This window comes from Asterias amurensis, chromosome 6, assembly GCF_032118995.1.
Source record: "Asterias amurensis chromosome 6, ASM3211899v1".
Classification (NCBI taxonomy): Eukaryota; Metazoa; Echinodermata; class Asteroidea; order Forcipulatida; family Asteriidae; genus Asterias; species Asterias amurensis.
Window position 1 is genome coordinate 26,227,833 of NC_092653.1, and position 20,160 is coordinate 26,247,992.

The window sequence follows — 20,160 nt, forward strand, 5'->3', positions numbered from 1 at the left end:
GAGTTTATATGTCTGCCAACACAAGCTTGCTTAGGAGATGAGTTTACCTGTCCCCTACCCAAAGATTGCTTAGCAGATTGAGTTTACCTGTCCCCCTGTCCAAGTGGAACCTTTTTCAACCTATTAGCATTACTAGCTACCAATGCAAGAAAATGCAGTCCCCATCTGCCAATTCGTTTTGACAGTTATGACTGGTCTTTGAAAATGTACCAATAGTGTCCAGTGTGTTCAAGAATGTTTAGATACACCAAGTGAGAAGACTGGTCTTTGACAATTGCCAATAATGTCCAGTGTCTTTAAGAAAGTTGAGATACACCAAGTGAGAAGACTGGTCTTTGACAATGTACCAATAGTGTCCAGTGTCTTAAGAAAGTTGAGATACACCAAGTGAGAAGACTGGTCTCTGACAATGTACTAATAGTGTCCAGTGTCTTTAAGAATGTTGAGATACACCAAGTGAGAAGACTGGTCTTTGACAATTACCAATAGTGTCCAGTGTCTTTAAGAAAGTTGAGATACACCAAGTGAGAAGACTGGTCTTTGACAATGTACCAATAGTGTCCAGTGTCTTTAAGAATGTTGAGAAATACCAAGTGAGAAGACTGGTCTCTGACAATGTAGTAATAGTGTCCAGTGTCTTAAGAAAGTTGAGAAATACCAAGTGAGAAGACTGGTCTCTGACAATGTAGTAATAGTGTCCAGTGTCTTAAGAAAGTTGAGAAACACCAAGTGAGAAGACTGGTCTCTGACAATGTACCAATAGTGTCCAGTGTCTTTAAGAATGTTGAGATACACCAAGTGAGAGTGGTCTCTGACAATGTAACAATAGTGTCCAGTGTCTTTACGATGATTGCAACTGTAGTCTATGACAAAATAGTGTCCAGTGTCTTTAAGAATGATGAGATTATTGTTTCTATTTTTATTCAATGGTTTATTAAAATTCTATTCAATTGTTGCCAGCAGCAGAATTACATGAACAGTTGCATAGTTAAAAATTTGGAGTAAAACATTACATTACTATTTAAAATTACCTAAATCTTACACAGAAAAACTGAGAGGGAGAAGTACTGTACACTCCTATAGGGAGGAGAACAGTAATTTAAAATTAATTAATTAAACATATGAGTAAAACATTACAATCAAAATTAAAATGGCATATAAACTATAACACTCTAAAACAGAGATTATTTATAAAACAGTTCACTCTCAATGGGAGGATTTAAAGTCGAAAGGACCACAGTCAGGGACCAATCCACTTCATGCACCAAAATAAAACAGTGGCACTGAAAAATTAAATGTTTACCCCTAAATCACAAATGGACCGGTCTCCAACTGCAATCCCCCAGACCAATCTTTCAATAAAATCATGGCAAGAATATCAACACAAACATCAACTTGCAAAAGATTTCACGTAGGGAGTAGCAAATACAAATGCAAACAAAACAATAGGCCAATTTGAAGTAAACAAAAAACAAAAAGCTGATTAAGACCATCATTTAAAATCAAACATGGCACAAAAACAAACATAGATACAAAATAAACTGGACATGCTGAGCAGGCAATGGGAAATATTAATAAAAATAACGGAACACAACTGAGAGAAAAAAAAAAAGGTTTAGTGACTATCACTTCTTAGTCATGTACATAAGAGGGCTTGTTTGGCATCGCTTGGTCTTGCAGATGGGTAGAGAGAATTTATTCTGATTTCTAAGATTCCTATGGTGGACATCCTTTCTTTTTGGTGGGAGCCAACTACTAAACTTGTCTGATGAAACGAGCGATTGAAAGAAATCCTTACACAGCTGTTCTCTTCTTTCTGACAAAGTATTGAGATTACACTGGACAAGAGCATTTTCATAGCTCAAGTACTCTCTGCCCATCATTATCTTACAGGCTCTACGTTGGATTTTTTCTATTTTTTTATCATTATTATTGGTTTATTAAAAATCAAACGTAGCAGCCAAAAGGCTGAATTGTGTTTAGGTTTACAATATAAAAATACATTCAAACATCAAAAACCAGCAAATATACAATACAAGATTATAAAAATAGAGTAGATGAGAATATAAAATTTAAAAACTGTAAGTATAATTATTACAAATATTTACACAATGAAAACAAGTTATCTACAGGCCAGAACAATTATTGGTGATTGAGCAGCTCAACTAGGGGAGGGATGCAACTGTTTTTGAAACGGTTAGTCCTACATTTAATTGTACAAAGTTTGTTGGAATTTCTCAGGTTGTTGTTTCTAGGTGGGGGAAGCCATTATTTATATCTGTCAGAAGTGAGGAGGGATTTACCAAAATTAACGAAGAGCTGCTCAAGTCTAACATCCATGGCAGGGAGGCCAAGCTGGGAATAAATTTCAGCAAAAGACTTAGTTTCACAGTAATCGTAGGACAAGATAATACGAAGAGCCTTGCGCTGCAACTTTTCAAGGCATCCAAGTTGAGACTTCGTGAGGCTTGAATACCAGACTGGGCAAGCATATTCAATAGTTGGTCTAACATACATAATATATACACTCAACAAATCATCAGTAGAAGTGCAGCACCGTTTTAATTGGCGCAGAAGGTACATTTTATAGTTGAAGGCTTTGCACATTGAACTTATCTGGGCCCAATTTCATAGAGCTGCTTAAGCAAAAAATTTTGCTTAAGCAAAAAATTTATTGCTTAGTAAAATCAGATTACCAGTCAAGACTCCATTCAATTGTAATGCTAAGTAAACAACAGCTTAATACTAGTCATAAGCAATGTATATGTGTAAAATAAGCGAGCTATTTTCGTGCTTAAGCAAATTTTTTGCTTAAGCAGTTTATGAAATTGGCCCCTGGGTATCCCATTTAAGATTACTCTGTAGATGAACCCCAAGAATTTTCATACAGCTTGTGTTAGTGATGGCTGAATTACCAATATGGAAACTAGGTGGTACAGCTGGGGTGCGTTGGAAACAAATACTCAAAGCTTGACACTTGGGAGGATTGATTTTCATGTTGTTAGTGTCAGCCCACTGTTGGAGACAGTCTAATTCGTTTTGCAAACCAATAGCATTCTCAGAGTTTTTAAAAGACTGGCTAAGGGTCATGTCATCTACATACTTATAGTGAGTAACCTCTTGATGATCAGTGACAAAATCATTCAACATGACCAAAAAGGCGATCGGTCCAATTTTGGTACCTTGTGGGACACCGGCTTTGACGGTTTCCCAGTTTGAAAGTGTCCCATTATACCGCACTGCCTGTGAACAAGAAGATAAAAAACTACAAATCCATGGTAAAATAGAGATTCTCACACCTAAATGAATGAACTTTTCAATTAAAATGTGATGGTCAATACGATCAAAAGCTTTACTAAAATCAGTAGTAATCAAGGCAGCAGAATGCTTAGAAACATCAATGGCCTTTTGAATGTCATCCAAAAGTTTGACTAAATAATGGGTCTGACATAACCCTTAAAGATGGTATTGAGGTCAAATAATGACATTTTGAAATGTTTTAATGTCTTCATGAGATGGAGTCGGCCATTTGCTTTCTTAAGAATGTCTTTGACGTGAGTATCCCATTTCAAGTTCTTGGTCACTTGTAGTCCGAGGATCTTGACGGTTTCAACTTGTTGAAGTGGGACACCATTGATAGTGAGTGGAAGTTGTGTTGGGGGGTTCTTAGCAAAAGTGACTTCCATAGAAGCACACTTACTAGCATTCAGTTTCATGTTATTGTTGTTAACCCACTCATCAAGATTATCAAGTTCATGCTGGAGTGTTACGATTGCTTTGCCCAACCAGTGTTAGGTCGTCGACATACTTTAGCGCTGTAGTCTGGGTGTTGTCTGCTGCATCGTTGACAAGTGCTAGGAATGCAAGGGGGCCAAGACATGTTCCTTTGCGGGACTCCACCTTTGAGTGTTTTCCAGTCGCTGGTTTCCCCATGGTATCGGACACACTGATCTCTAGAGCTCAGAAAACTAGCTATCTATGTTGTTATTTAAGGGCGAGCACCTAATTCTACGAGCTTGTTGATAAGTATGGTGTGGTTAACACAGTCAAATGCTTTGCTGAAGTCTGTTATGACAACTGTGCTAACGTTGCTTGGGTGGTCACCGTATTTATCTGTCAGAGGATCGCTAAGTTCACAGGCAAACTCCCGTACTATTCTGGCAGAGATGCCATCTGGTCCACTAGATTTCCCCAACTTTATCTTCTTGAGTGCTGCATAGACCTGGTAGTTGTGTACCAAAGGGGCCGGAAGAGGGTCAGGGCAGTACGCAGCTAATTCTGAGGTGGAGAGTGGCTTGAGGTGATAAGACGGAGCAAAAATAGTCGTTGAAGCTATTTGCCACATCTTTAGGGTGACCTGCATTAACACCTGGAGGAGGGTTGATGGTTGTATCTTTCTTGTCCATTGTCATGATTTTGATGTGTTTGTACCATTCAGCTAGATTTGATTTCTTGTGTTGCTGTACTCGATTCTTTTAGTAGTGTTCCTTGTTTTGTTTAATTGTTCGGCATACCTTATTACGAAGCTGTTTCCATTTTGAAGAGCGGAGTTCGGTGTGGAATAGTTGCTGTCTTTGGAGGATGAGGCTTTTTGTGTATGCAGTTATCCATGGTTTATCCTTTGAGTGGACCTTGATTGTCTTTGTCGGGAAGTGAGTGTTAATTGCCTCCTGCAGAATAGCATAAAATGCTGTGCATTTATCTGTAGCACTTGATTTGCTGTAAACCTCCCAGTCATGGTTAGCAATCCATGAACCAAAGTCACGGATTGATGAGTCCTTCATGGGTCGGACGACTCGGGAGAATGTTGTGTTACCAGAAGGTCTTTGTTTTGGAGTCCAGAGAACAGTCGAGTGATCACTTGCTCCAAGTGGAGAGCAGGTAGCCGGGGTATGATAATGCTTGAAAACATTTGTAATTATCTTATCGAGAACTACTCAATTGCGAGTCTGGTCCTTGACCATTTGGTTAAATTCAGTTCCTGAGCATAGTTCTCTTAAATCAAGAGTCCGTTAGTATCACCCAAAATAGTGATACCTGCGTGGGGATGGTTTAATTGGATGAAGTCAATACCATCCAATAGATGATCCATCAGGTCTCGCTCAAAGGGATTGCCAGGTGGTGAGTATACTGCAGCATAAAAGAGCACAGGCGTTTCTCGGGGTAGACGGTTGGGTCTCACTTTCATCCATACAACTTCAAGATGGTTGGGAACCTTGATGTCAACAGACTGGGGGTAGAGGTTGTCCCGCACATACAATGCCACTCCTCCACCACGTTGCTGAATCCTCGACTTTGTTGCAAGGGTAAATCCATCAATTTCAAACAATTCAATTGGTGTGCTAGAGCTGAACCAAGTTTCCGATATGGCAGCTATGTCTATGTTGTATAAACAAGCGAGGTCCTTTAAACCGACAACGCATACAACACAGTGCAGCTAACTTAAGAACCATTGTAAACATGAATTGCAGTAGGGACAAAGGAGTTGTTGTAGCATTGTGTCCAAGGAGATCCTCCCGCCGACGACTTAATAAAAACTTAGGGTACATGGGATGGGATGGGTCAGACAGGATCATGTTCACCTTATTATCTTGGTCATAATAAAGTGCCTCTGGGCTGTGTAGTTCGGCTCTGGTTGATTTTCTAGCTTGCTTTTATTTGATAAACACTGTATCTATCAAACATTGTTTGCTTTTCTCAACTCAAGTCAATCATAAAAAATGTTCAAACGTCACAGCATTGGTTGTGATCAATACAAGGTTTTTATGGCAGTCAAACTGTATGTCATGAAATTGAATGGTTATTGCTATTTCAGGGGTATAAATGAGTACCTGTGATGGTTTAAAAAAGCCTTCTGAGCACCACAGCAGCTCAGACTGTATACTCCCAAAGGGAGCTGAGAAAAAGCCTTCTGAGCATCACAGCAGCTCAGACTGTATACTCCCAAAGGGAGCTGAGAAAAAGCCTTCTGAGCACCACATCAGCCCAGACTGTGTACTCCCAAAGGGAGCTGAGAAAAAGCCTTCTGAGCACCATAGCAGCTCAGACTGTATACTCCCAAAGGGAGCTGAGAAAAAGCCTTCTGAGCACCACAACAGCTCAGACTGTATACTCCCAAAGGGAGCTGATAAAAAGCCTTCTGAGCACCACAGCAGCTCAGACTGTATACTCCCAAAGGGAGCTGAGAAAAAGCCATCTGAGCACCACAGCAGCTCAGACTGTATACTCCCAAAGGGAGCTGAGAAAAAGCCTTCTGAGCACCACAGCAGCTCAGGCTGTATACTCCCAAAGGGAGCTGAGAAAAAGCCTTTTGAGCACCACAGCAGCTCAGACTGTATACTCCCAAAGGGAGCTGAGAAAAAGCCTTCTGAGCACCACAGCAGCTCAGACTGTATACTCCCAAAGGGAGCTGAGAAAAAGCCTTTTGAGCACCACAGCAGCTCAGACTGTATACTCCCAAAGGGAGCTGAGAAAAAGCCTTCTGAGCACCACAGCAGCTCAGGCTGTATACTCCCAAAGGGAGCTGAGAAAAAGCCTTTTGAGCACCACAGCAGCTCAGACTGTATACTCCCAAAGGGAGCTGAGAAAAAGCCTTTTGAGCACCACAGCAGCTCAGACTGTATACTCCCAAAGGGAGCTGAGAAAAAGCCTTCTGTTCACCACAGCAGCTCAGACTGTATACTCCCAAAGGGAGCTGAGAAAAAGCCTTCTGAGCACCACAGCAGCTCAGACTGTATATTCCCAAAGGGAGCTGAGAAAAAGCCTTCTTAGCACCACAGCAGCTCAGACTGTATACTCCCAAAGGGAGCTGAGAAAAAGCCTTCTTAGCACCACAGCAGCCCAGACTGGATACTCCCAAAGGGAGCTGGGAAAGATTAAATGAATACAATGACCAGGCCATTAATATGAAGTACATTGAGATGGTGTTGTGAAATGCGCTTTATAACAACTTGCTATTATATCTAGTATTATTCAACATTAATTCACTGAACCTCTTCTTGTTATTTCCAGGTCAGGTTTTAGCCGAGAAACATTTCCGATCTAAATTTGCTCCGATCAGCGTTGCAGTTGCTCAGTTCTGTGTCCAGAAGTTGCACATCAAGGTTGTACCTGCCGTTTGAATCTTCCTGGATGCAAAGGAGAAAGTATAGTAAGGACATTTTGGTTATTCTTCTTTCTAAAGACAGTCTCTTGAGGTTGACTAAAGCAAGTTAGTTGAAACAATGAGACAGATTAAAAACTCACTCCGCATTATTAAAGTTAATAACTATCTACTAAAAGTTAAAGTAGTAGTCCCGGCTGAATTTCTAGCTTCTGCCCAGCTAGTAGAACTAAGAAGTCTCCCAAGTTTTGAGAATCTACTTTGGGGTAGTAGAATATAAAACAAGAGTTGAAAATATGGTTTGGTTCGGCATTTGAGACTTCTCAGCCTCCTTCCAGATCTTATCTCTGGAATATCATTTCTGTAATGGAAACATTTCTGTAACGGATCAGTATTGCTTGTAAACAAGGAACTTAATGAACAAAGACTTGTTTTTATCCCTTTGTGGTTGTTGGTTACGATGACTTGGGAAATAAAAATGGCTTTAGGATTGTTGGTTATGAGGACTTGGGAAATCAAAACGACTTTAGGATTGTTGGTTTTAAGGACTTGGGAAATCAAAATGGCTTTAGGATTGTTGGTTATGATGACTTGGGAAATCAAAATGGCTTTAGGATTGTTGGTTATGAGGACTTGGGAAATCAAAATGGCTTCAGGATTGTTGGTTATGAGGACTTGGGAAATCAAAATGGCTTTAGGATTGTTGGTTATGAGGACTTGGGAAATCAAAATGGCTTTAGGATTGTTGGTTATGAGGACTTGGGAAATCAAAATGGCTTTAGGATTGTTGGTTTTGAGGACTTGGGAAATCAAAATGGCTTTAGGATTTTTGGTTTTGAGGACTTGGGAAATCAAAATGGCTTTAGGATTGTTGGTTACGAGGACTTGGGAAATCAAAATGGCTTTAGGATTGTTGGTTATGAGGACTTGGGAAATCAAAATGGCTTTAGGATTGTTGGTTATGAGGACTTGGGAAATCAAAATGGCTTTAGGATTGTTGGTTTTGAGGACTTGGGAAATCAAAACGACTTAAGGATTGTTGGTTTTGAGGACTTGGGAAATCAAAACGACTCTAGGATTGTTGGTTATGAGGACTTGGGAAATCAAAACGAATCAGGATTGTTGGTTTTGAGAACTTGGGAAATCAAAACGAATCAGGATTGTTGGTTTTGAGAACTTGGAAAATCAAAATGGCTTTAGGATTGTTGGTTTTGAGGACTTGGGAAATCAAAACGACTTTAGGATTGTTGGTTTTGAGGACTTGGGAAATCAAAACAACTTTAGGATTGTTGGTTTTGAGGACACTGAAGTTCATTGTCATCACACTGTAGCCTACTACAGTACGTTGTACATTCACTGTGTATTGTTGTACACTCATGGAGTTGTTTACACCATGTACACTGCCAAGTTCATTCTTAAAACAGCCCAGACAACTGTTCAACACATAGACGTGCAGTATCGCTAGCTCCATGACCTTTGACACTGAAGTTCGTTGTCAACATACAGTACTGCAGTACGTTGTATGTTGTATAGGTATATTAATCCAGCAACTGTGGACACACCCCGCTCAGTACACAGTACAAACTTGCTACGTAGGTGTTTGTGTGACTGTATTTGTTGGTGGTGTTTTTGTGACTGTATTTGTTGCGACATAATCCTACATTCTACCAGGAAATAAGAGACTGTTGTAAACTCAGTGAACATCCTGACAGGATTGCAGACGTATCTTGGACATCTTTTTGAACAGTACTAAGTGCTTAGGTGAGTACAGATCACAAACTGATTCAACTTTGCTAAAATACTCTGGCAGCTTACTTAAAACAGGCCTAAGATTGTATACAAATACCACTTAATTTGTGCAGTGTATAATTTGTTTGTAATTTGCAGCCTAGATGATAATGATTTTATCTTTGGTTTACATTTAAAAGTTTTGTACAATTAACACGACTGCATGGTTTCTCAAATCACTCATGGTAGAAATCTGTTTCCTAGCTCCATGATTGACTCAGATTAGAATGAATTTACCGTTCAATGCAATGGAAGTAATGGCTGGTTATTAAGGGTCATTCTTCTCAATTGGTTGCAACATTTTCTAAGACTTGAATTCAGTGTTATGAACAAAAAGAGACGATATCCCAATAATTAAATAATCAACAGCAATTTCCCATGCAAAGGACTTGTCTCATTTATTGTTCATGTTTTTACCTTTAAGGGAAGGTATTGTTTGATTATCAATCTTAAAGGTAGTGGTGATCAAAACTTGTTTGACATCTTTGGCATTAATAGGCCCTACTTCAGACATTTTTTATCTTTGTTGATTTAAAGGACTTGGGATGCGACTCAACCAATACGCCTCTCTTAATACTTAAATGCATGACGTCATAATTCTTACCCAAAATGAGGCTAAGGGCGCACTTCCCCCATCACTTGCAGTGGCTGCGCACATCGCCTCGTTTTGAGTTAGCAATGTGACGTACCTCATGCATAAATATTAAGAGAGGCGTATAGACTTTGAAAATCAATATATTGCCTGTTGCCATAGTAACATGCCAATTAGTGTTTAGGTCATTCTTTGCATATCTGGGGTCTTAAAGGTTCTGTGTATTTTTTGTAGGTCCAACGACACAATGTCCACAGATCTACATTAAACTTACACGGTTTAAAGCTAATGATGGTAGAAAGCTCCCCTTAAAATAGTTCTTGCTGAGAATTTGTAGTTTCTGAGAAATTAGAAGAAAATTAATCACAAACAAATTATTTTCAGTTCTGCTTATTTCCAGCAAAATTCAAGAATATTGTAAATGCTTGCACTTTAGTGTTCACAGCTATTTAATCAGAAAGACTCAATTTCACTAGTTCATATTATTATATTTTGTGTCCCCAATATTCAGTGTCGAACCAATGAGTCCCAAATCCAATTGGTATTAAATTATTTGTAAACTGACTAAATAGATGCTTATGGTTGTTTAAAAGCTGATTGAAAATTGCTACATCAAAGAAATCTTCATGTTCACTTAGAATGTTTTAACATTCTAAGTGAACATGAAGATTTGACATTGAATGATGAAATATTAAAATGTTTTATTACATTCCCATTTGTACAATACATGGTTCAAATTGATGTAGAATAGCAAGAGCCGTTCAAGCAAACTGAATGTTAACTATTTTGATTTGGGGTTTGAACAAAGACAAATTTAGGCCTACTCAGAGTGGGACTTGAACCAACGACCCCTGGAGTGCATTTTGGCGACCCCAACCAAAAACTGTTTCTGATGTCACAACCAAAACGGTCACCGAGCTCACAACTCGGTTGACGTTCAGTCTGAACAGCAGAACCAACGACCAACAACCGAAACGGTTTTTGGTTGGGGTCGCCAAAACGCACTCCTGGATATATGTCCTGGCGCTCTACCAACTATAGCTGACTGGCTATGAGCTGACTGGCTATGAGCTGACTGGCTATGAGCTGACTGGCTATGAGCTGACTGGCTATGAGCTGACTGGCTATGAGCTGACTGGCTATGAGCTGACTGGCTATGAGCTGACTGGCTATGAGCTGACTGGCTATGAGCTGACTGGCTATGAGCTGACTGGCTATGAGCTGACTGGCTATGAGCTGACTGGCTATGAGCTGACTGGCTATGAGCTGACTGGATTGCATGGTTGGCTTGTGCGTATAGCGCTCACCTCTCACCAAGATGACTCTGGTTCGATTCCCGGTCGGGGCCATATGTGAGTTGAGTTGTGCGTTTGTTCTTTGCTGTGCCACGAGGGTTTTCCAGACCATTCGGTTTTCCTCCCTCGGGAAAAATCGAACACTTTCGATCTTGGTTGTGCTCCGTGGTCATAATGGGTTGATGTGGCTGGCAGCCAAAGGCACCCATGCATGCCAGCTTCTCGAACACGTTGTAGCCGCATCCTTTGCAATTCAGCTCTTACATGCAGCTGCGAGTAAGGATGATTAGCACCCCAAATTATTATCTAGCCCTGTGTTGTCAGTCTCTCTATGTTGGCTAGATAGCTCAGTTGGTCTACGGAGCACTGCCATGTTAATCTGGAGGTCCATGGTTCGAGTCCCACTCTAGTGATAATGTTTGTTCAAAACTAAATCAATTGAAATTTATCCGGTCAGTTTCCCTTGTGGTTTATAATATTTGATTAATGAGTTTGTTATTTTTTTTTTATTCAGATCAAAATGGCATTTTCTAAACCAGCACAAGGTTCAGCTCTAGAGAATATCCGAAAGGATTATCTGGAGTGCAGTATTTGTCAAGAGGAGTACACGGAACCCAAACTACTAGACTGTCTTCACAGCTTCTGTAAACACTGTTTACTTGAATATCACACTACCAACTACAAAGATGCAAAGATGCTTATTTGTCCTTTGTGTCGAAAGGAGACACAACTTCCTGAGACGGGTGTTGAAGATTTCAAGAGTAACTTCATTTTAACTGGTCTTGCAGGTCAACTGGAGCAGGTCAGTTCACTTGAACACAGCAAGTTGGTCTGTAATTTATGTGAGGAAAAAAACAAGGCAACACATTTCTGTTATGACTGCCCCATGTTTATTTGTGCAAACTGCTACAAAATGCACAAGAAATTTCCCTCGTTGTTAAGCCATACAGTAGCTACTTTGAAAGATGTTAGAGATGGGAAAACTGCAATGAAAAAGACAAAACCCAAACGCCATCCAGAATGCCAAACTCATGAAGGTGAAGTGATGAGGTTCTACTGTACAACATGTGATGTGATGATTTGTAGAGATTGTACTGTCATAGGTCACTGTAAACCACAACATGAGTATATTGAATGCAACCAAGCCTCATCCACATACAAACAGTCATTGACTCAACTCTTTACTCCCCTTGAAGAAACCATGAAGAAGCTTCAACAATCTCAAGCAACTGCCTCCACAATGAAAGACAACCTAAACATTGCAGCTAAGAGAACCATGGCAGAGGTGAAGAACAGAGCGGATGAGATCAGGGCTGAGGTAACAGCTCAAGAGAGTCGCATCATGGATGAAATACAAACCATCCTTAAAGATCGGAACAAGAAATTGGAGGAATTTGAGCAAGCAGTGAGTGTGAACTTGCAGCAAATACAGCAATCACTACAGAGCGCCAAAGACATCAGCAAGAATTCATCAATGCCTGACTTCCTTGCAAGCTATCCAACAATCAGTAAGGACTTGAAATTACTTGGAGATCTAAATCAACCCAAGATAGATTCGACCCTTGACCATCTGGGATTCACTCCAGGGGTTTGTAAAACTTCCCTAGGTAATCTGATTATGAAGGAGCCTACGAAGGAGTCAAGGTGGGAGCTTTGTTTGAATTTTAATGCTGGAATCAATTGGGCTGTGGATATTGATGCCTCTGTACCTGGGGATGAGATGGCAGTGGCAGACTTAGGGAATAAAAGAGTGGCAATCTACGACACTAAGGGACACCAGAAGAAATCTATCACACTATCAAGCTGTAAGTTCCCTACAATTCTTTTAGTCAGAGGTATATTGTTGTAAATCTCAGATGACACTTTGCAAAAGGTACTCTTGGTTGGTTATCAGGGTGAGAGTCAAAAAGTATTCAATGAAAATAAGGATTTAATCCACTCCATTACCACAATCAAATCTGAGAAATATTTATCAAACATTGTTTGCTTTTCTCAACTCAAGTCAATCATTAAAATGTTCAAACATCACAGCATTGGTTGTGATCAATACAAGGTTTCCATGGTAGTCAAACTGTATGTCATGAAATTGAATGGTTCTTGCTATTTCACTGTACCTTGTAGACTAGGACTACATTCATCTGCTGCATGATCACTAAATCCACTCTGCTGCTGTCATTCTTAATAATTGACATTCCACTAATTAACACCAACAAAAGCAGCTTAATACCAAATTAATGTTAAATAAATAAATTATTAAATAAATAAAATAATTATTTTGGTGAAAACAGAAAAGAAGAGTTAAAAAGAAAGAATTCAATACTATTTTGTTCTTGATTAATAGTAACCTTGCTAATATGAACAAAGTTTTGTTTATTGTTCTACTGTATGTCATTGTTACATGTCATTGTTACATGTATGATTGTGAATTGGAAGCAACATACAACGAGCTTTTACAACCCAGGAAACATTCAATTAAAAAATCATCTCTTTTTAATTTTTTTTACAAAAATCAAATTATTGTAAATTGTGTTGCAAATGAATATTCATTCATTATATTGGGTTCTATCCGTTTGTTTATCTGTTTTCCAGGGCCTCAGGCTGTTGCTGCATTCCAGAATCAGTTAGTGATTGTAGATAAGACCAACTCTGTCAAGATGTACAATAGGAATGGCAACAAGATGTTTGAATTCCACACAGTGCCTCATAGTGAAGTGGGCAAGACATCAGTAAACCTCTGCAGTGTAGCAATCATAAAGGATACAATCATGGTCGGGGATGTGAAGAGGTCAGTTATAACTAAACACAGATCCAGTGATGGTTCACTCATTGACACTGTTTCAGTTCAGACACAACCTCACTACTTGGCCATTGACAGCAAGGACAGAGTTGTAGTCAGTGGTGGGAACAGACAACAAGTAGACATTGTTGACATCACTGGTACTACACTATTCAGCATCAATCCAAAGATCAATAGTCAACAAGTTAAATCCTGCAGAGGTGTATGCTGTGACAGCTCATCTATCTACATTGCAGTGGAGAATGGGGTAGGCACTGGTCATATTCATCAGTATGACACTCAGGGTAGATTTCTCAGCTGTATTGCTCAGGGTCTGTATGACCCACAGGGAATCTCATTGACATCAGATGGTCAGCAGCTTGCAGTGGCAGACAACAAATCAGTGAAGATTTATAAAAAGGTGTATTGATATCTAATAATGATGATACTGGTCAAATACTGTCTCATGGATTGAACTGACCACCAAATTATGTCAATCAAATTAAATCACAAAGTTATGCAAACTGAAAAGTTCAAGTAACCACTTAATTTTAGTTCTCAATATGATGACATTGAGTTGATTAATTCTGTCTGCAATACCTGGTGGCAAATCTTTACATTGTTGACTCATTTTGCATTTTGCAGTCAAATAATGTTTGGAGAAAAACTATCTCGAGTACAGGCTTGTCTATTTTAAGGAGTTTCTGAAAAACACTCCATCGGGCAAAAAATAGTATTTGCAAGAATTAAAAGCAGAAAATAGTATTTGCAAGAAATAGTAGCAGTAAATAGTATTTGCAAGATATAGTAGCAGTAAATAGTATTTGCAAGAAATAGTTGCAGAAACTAGTATTTGCAAGAAATAGTAGCATGCAAAGGGTTGATTGTTACATTATGGGGTTGTTCATTAAGTAGTGCAACCTTTTCCTTTTGATAAGAGAATCAATCTATGAAGTTTAACATTGCATGCAAAGGGTTGATTATTACATTATGGGGTTGTTCATTAAGTAGTGCAACCTTTCCTTTTGATAAGAGAAGCAATCTATGAAGTTTAACATTGCATGCAACGGGTTGATTATTACATTATGGGGTTGTTCATTAAGTAGTGCAACCTTTCCTTTTGATAAGAGAAGCATTCTATGAAGTTTAACATTGCATGCAAAGGGTTGATTATTACATTATGGGGTTGTTCATTAAGTAGTGCAACCTTTTCCTTTTGATAAGGGAAGCATTCTATGAAGTTTAACATTGCATGCAAAGGGTTGATTATTACATTATGGGGTTGTTCATTAAGTAGTGCAACCTTTTCATTTTGATAAGAGAAGCAATCTATGAAGTTTAACATTGCATGCAACGAGTTGCTTTGAAAATCATTATTCATCAAAATGTAATAAAACTAACTATTGTATATTTTGCCATAATTTGCTTTCTAAGTTAGATAACCTTTATTATTAGAAAAGTTGTATCAATGTATGAAAATGCCTTAACATTCAAAAGAATGTAAAATGTATATTTTATTGTTATCATCACATTTCAAGACACTGGACACCTTTGATAATTGTCAAATACCAGTCTTCTCACTTGGTGTATCTAAACATAAAACCTGTGAAAGTTTGAGCTCGGTTGGTCGTCAAAGTTGGGAGAGAATAATTGAAGTAAAAACACCTTTGTCACACAAGTTGTGTGCTTTCAGATGCTTGAATTGGATACCTCAATTGACGTTTCAAATTCAATTTTAGTGAGAAAATACTTCTTTCTCATATACTTCTTGCTATATCTGTCTCTTATTGTACTCCCAACTTTAGACATTGTCAATAAATCTAGATTGATATTGCAGTTGATTATTGCTCATGTAGACTTGTTTGGATGAATGCTATATCTGTCTCTTATTGTACTCCCAACTTTAGACATTGTCAATAAATCTAGATTGATATTGCAGTTGATTATTGCTCTTGTAGACTTGTTTAGATGAATGCTATATCTGTCTCTTATTATACTCCCAACTTTAGACATTGTTAATAAATCTAGATTGATATTGCAGTTGAATATTGCTCATGTAGACTTAGTTAGATGAATGCTATTTCTGTCTCTTATTATACTCCCAACTTTAGACATTGTCAATAAATCTAGATTGATATTGCAGTTGATTATTGCTCATGTAGACTTGTTTGGATGAATGCTATATCTGTCTCTTATTGTACTCCCAACTTTAGACATTGTCAATAAATCTAGATTGATATTGCAGTTGATTATTGCTCATGTAGACTTGTTTGGATGAATGCTATATCTGTCTCTTATTGTACTCCCAACTTTAGACATTGTCAATAAATCAAGATTGATATTGCAGTTGATTATTGCTCATGTAGACTTGTTAGATGAACGCTATATCTGTCTCTTATTATACTCCCAACTTTAGACATTGTCAATAAATCTAGATTGATATTGCAGTTGATTCTTGCTCATGTAGACTTGTTTAGATGACTGCTATATCTGTCTCTTATTATACTCCCAACTTTAGACATTGTCAATAAATCAAGATTGATATTGCAGTTGATTATTGCTCATGTAGACTTGTTTGGATGAATGCTTTATCTGTCTCTTATTATACTCCCAACTTCATACATTGTCATTGAATCTAGATTGATATTGCAGTTGATTATTGCTCATGTAGACTTGTTTAGATGAATGCTATATCTGTCTCTTATTATACTCCCAACTTTAGACATTGTCAATAAATCTAGATTGATATTGCAGTTGATTATTGCTCATGTAGACTTGTTTAGATGAATGCTATATCTGTCTCTTATTATACTCCCAACTTTAGACATTGTCAATAAATCTAGATTGATATTGCAGTTGATTATTGCTCATGTAGACTTGTTTAGATGAATGCTATATCTGTCTCTTATTGTACTCTCAATTTTAGACATTGCCAATAAATCTATATTGATATTGCAGTTGATTATTGCTCATGTAGACATGTTTAGATGAATGCTATATCTGTCTCTTATTATACTCCCAACTTTAGACATTGTCAATAAATCAAGATTGATATTGCAGTTGATTCTTGCTCATGTAGACATGTTTAGATGAATGCTATATCTGTATCTTATTGTACTCCCAACTTTAAACATTGCCAATAAATCAAGATTGATATTGCAGTTGATTATTGCTCTTGTAGACTTGTTTAGATGAATGCTATATCTGTCTCTTATTATACTCCCAACTTTAGACATTGTCAATAAATCTAGATTGATATTGCAGTTGATTATTACTCATGTAGACTTGTTTAGATGAATGCTATATCTGTCTCTTATTGTAATCCCAACTTTAGACATTGTCAATAAATCAAGATTGATATTGCAGTTGATTATTGCTCATGTAGACTTGTTTAGATGAATGCTATATCTGTCTCTTATTGTAATCCCAACTTCAGACATTGTCAATAAATCAAGATTGATATTGCAGTTGATTATTGCTCATGTAGACTTGTTTAGATGAATGCTATATCTGTCTCTTATTGTACTCCCAACTTAAGACATTGTCAATACATCTGGAGATGATTCCTACTCTATTATTATTTCTTGTCAAGTGAAGATTTATTCCACTATCTCTCTTCCTTGGTGCTTATTCAATTTCCTTGTCTTGTAAAAACTGCTCGGAGCTTAGAGGTATTTTCCAATGTACAAACGTACAAACCTGGCCTGTATGCATTGTGTATAAATCTTTCGGCATTTTATGAAAACTGGAATGACTGGCACCCCTGAACAAAGAAACTGATAAAATAGAAAGACCGCCAACAGAGGGCTAGATAGCTCAGTTGGAAGAGCACCGCCACATTAATCTGGAAGTCGTTGGTTTAAGTCCCATTCTATTCAATTTTTTTTTTTCAACCCCAATTAATTTTTTTAAGTTCACAATTGCAAATATTGATCATAGGCTTGCTACATTGATGGATCTTGACAATAATCTTAAGATGATAATTCTGAATCAATAATTCTAAACACCTTCATGACGATTCCTTTTGCGTTATCTTGCAGCTCAATCTGGTTTATGGAACCAACAAGACCCGTCTTGGAAAGGACTCTGTGGTTGACTTTGATTGTTGTTGCTTGACCCTACAGCCCTGCACCGACCCAGTCATAAGGTATGTATAGACCCTATTTACACAACGCGCAGCGCACATACAGCAGACGTCTCCTGTCCGCCATTTTGGGTGTCAAAAACGTGCACAAAAGGATGGTACACGTGTTTAGGCACATCCAAACAATGCGCGTCTACCATGTCTGCCTTTTGGGAGTCCATATTGAGAGTTGTGCATATGATACATTTATCTATCCCCCTGACTAAACTTGCTTAGCAGATCTGTCTCTCAACCAAAGCTTGCTGAGCAGATGAGTTAACTTGTCCCCTGACCAAACTTGCTTAGCAGATCTGTCTCTCAACCAAAGCTTGCTTAGCAGATGAGTTTATTTGTCCCCCTGACCAAAGCTTGCTTAGCAGATCTGTCTCTTAAACCAAAGCTTGCTCAGCAGATGAATTAACTTGTCCCCATGACCAAACTTGCTTAGCAGATCTGTCTCTCAACCAAAGCTTGCTGAGCAGATGAGTTTACTTGTCCCCTTGACCAAACTTGCTTAGCAGATCTGTCTCTCAACCAAAGCTTGCTGAGCAGATGAGTTAACTTGTCCCCCTGACCAAACTTGCTTAGCAGATCTGTCATCTGTTTCTCAACCAAAGCTTGCTTTGCAGATGAGTTTATCTGTCTCTCAACTAAAGCTTGCTAAGCAGATGAGTTTATCTGTCTCTCAATCAAAGCGTGCTTAGCAGATGAGTTTATTTGTCTTTCAACCAAAGCTTGCTAAGCAGATGAGTTTATCTGTCTCTCAATCAAAGCTTGCTTAGCAGATGAGTTTATCTGTCTCTCAACCACAGCTTGCTAAGCAGATGAGTTTATCTGTCTCTCAACCAAAGCTTGCTAAGCAGATGAGTTTATCTGTCTCTCAATCAAAGCTTGCTTAGCAGATGAGTTTATCTGTCTCTCAAGCAAAGCTTGCTTAGCAGATGAGTTTATCTGTCTCTCAACCAAAGCTTGCTAAGCAGATGAGTTTATCTGTCTCTCAACCACAGCTTGCTAAGCAGATGAGTTTATCTGTCTCTCAACCAAAGCTTGCTAAGCAGATGAGTTTATCTGTCTCTCAATCAAAGCTTGCTTAGCAGATGAGTTTATCTGTCTCTCAACCACAGCTTGCTAAGCAGATGAGTTTATCTGTCTCTCAAGCAAAGCTTGCTTAGCAGATGAGTTTATCTGTCTCTCAACCAAAGCTTGCTAAGCAGATGAGTTTATCTGTCTCTCAACCACAGCTTGCTAAGCAGATGAGTTTATCTGTCTCTCAACCAAAGCTTGCTAAGCAGATGAGTTTATCTGTCTCTCAATCAAAGCTTGCTTAGCAGATGAGTTTATCTGTCTCTCAACCACAGCTTGCTAAGCAGATGAGTTTATCTGTCTCTCAACCAAAGCTTGCTAAGCAGATGAGTTTATCTGTCTCTCAACCAAAGCTTGCTTAGCAGATGAGTTTATCTGTCTCTCAATCGAAGCTTGCTAAGCAGATGAGTTTATCTGTCTCTCAACCAAAGCTTGCTTAGCAGATGAGTTTATCTGTTCCCCTGACCAAACTTGCTTAGGTCTAGCAGATGTGTTTTTCTGTTCCCCTGACCAAACTTGGCAGATAGTTTATCTTTTTCCCTGACCAAACTTGCTTAGCAGATCTGTCTCTCAACCAAAGCTTGCATAGCAGATGAGTTTATCTGTTCCCCTGACCAAACTCCGGTAGGAGTGGCCGCCAGTGTTATGTCTCTCCGCTTTCTGCGAAGATTTTTTACGATGGCAACTGACTGTGAGATTTATCAATACACCAATCGACTACAAATACCTTTGTGATCATTTTGGTATATCTCTTGGAGTTGACCTGCTAACATTTTGGTCAAATTTTGGAAAAATCTGATCCTAACTTCCATCTGCTGAGTGTAAACCGGCTGAGTGACCACCAATGCCAATCAGATCCATGTAAGTGCACAGAAGCTGCATACAGAAGCTGGCCGGAGTATTCCATTGATTGACTCCACTTGTCTCTATTGATCTCCACTGATTCAACTGATCACCACTGAATGATTCAATCACAATCACTCAATCACTGAACAACCAATGCCAATCAGATCCATGTAAGTGCACAGAAGCTGCATACAGAAGCTGGCCGGAGTATTCCATTGATTGACTCCACTTGTCTCTATTGATCTCCACTGATTCAACTGATCACCACTGAATGATTCAATCACAATCATTCAATCACTGAACAACCAATGCCAATCAGATCCATGTAAGTGCACAGAAGCTGCATACAGAAGCTGGCCGGAGTATTCCATTGATTGACTCCACTTGTCTCTATTGATCTCCACTGATTCAACTGATCGCCACTGAACGATTCAATCACAATCACTCAATCACTAAACAAATGATGCCTCTTTACAAGTCATTGATCTCCATTGAATGAAGCTATAACGACCATGAGGATCCACACAAGATCCATACCTGGTCTGGGCTTTCTAC

General features: G+C 38.7%; 2 protein-coding genes across 4 annotated transcripts in view; both read left to right on the forward strand.

The window, feature by feature from the left end:
• Positions 1-20,160, forward strand: part of LOC139938775 (E3 ubiquitin-protein ligase TRIM33-like) — a 106,166-nt gene that overhangs the window by 60,911 nt on the left and 25,095 nt on the right. Inside the window, exons 9-10 of one of the 3 annotated variants that reach the window (XR_011786201.1) lie at positions 7,012-7,150; positions 17,594-17,700. The exons of 1 other annotated variant lie outside the window; for it this stretch is intronic. The gene's annotated coding sequence lies outside the window, so the exon portion shown is untranslated. The remainder of the gene's footprint in view (positions 1-7,011; positions 7,151-17,593; positions 17,701-20,160) is intronic. One more of the 3 variants, XR_011786202.1, reaches the window with a different exon arrangement.
• On the forward strand, positions 8,662-17,081 carry LOC139939062 (E3 ubiquitin-protein ligase TRIM33-like). The gene is made up of 3 exons (XM_071934780.1): positions 8,662-8,863; positions 11,292-12,582; positions 13,367-17,081. Exons 2-3 carry the CDS (start codon positions 11,298-11,300, stop codon positions 13,981-13,983), a joined length of 1,902 nt encoding a protein of 633 aa, XP_071790881.1. The 5' UTR covers positions 8,662-8,863; positions 11,292-11,297; the 3' UTR covers positions 13,984-17,081.

What these genes read in the sequence shown, in the direction of transcription:
- LOC139939062 (XM_071934780.1), top strand. Translation starts at nt 11,298, where the DNA reads ATGGCATTTTCTAAACCAGCACAAGGTTCAGCTCTAGAGAATATCCGA. An exon ending in ATCTATCACACTATCAAGCT is followed by an intron (nt 12,583 to 13,366) that starts GTAAGTTCCCTA and finishes TCTGTTTTCCAG; the next exon opens with GGCCTCAGGCTGTTGCTGCA.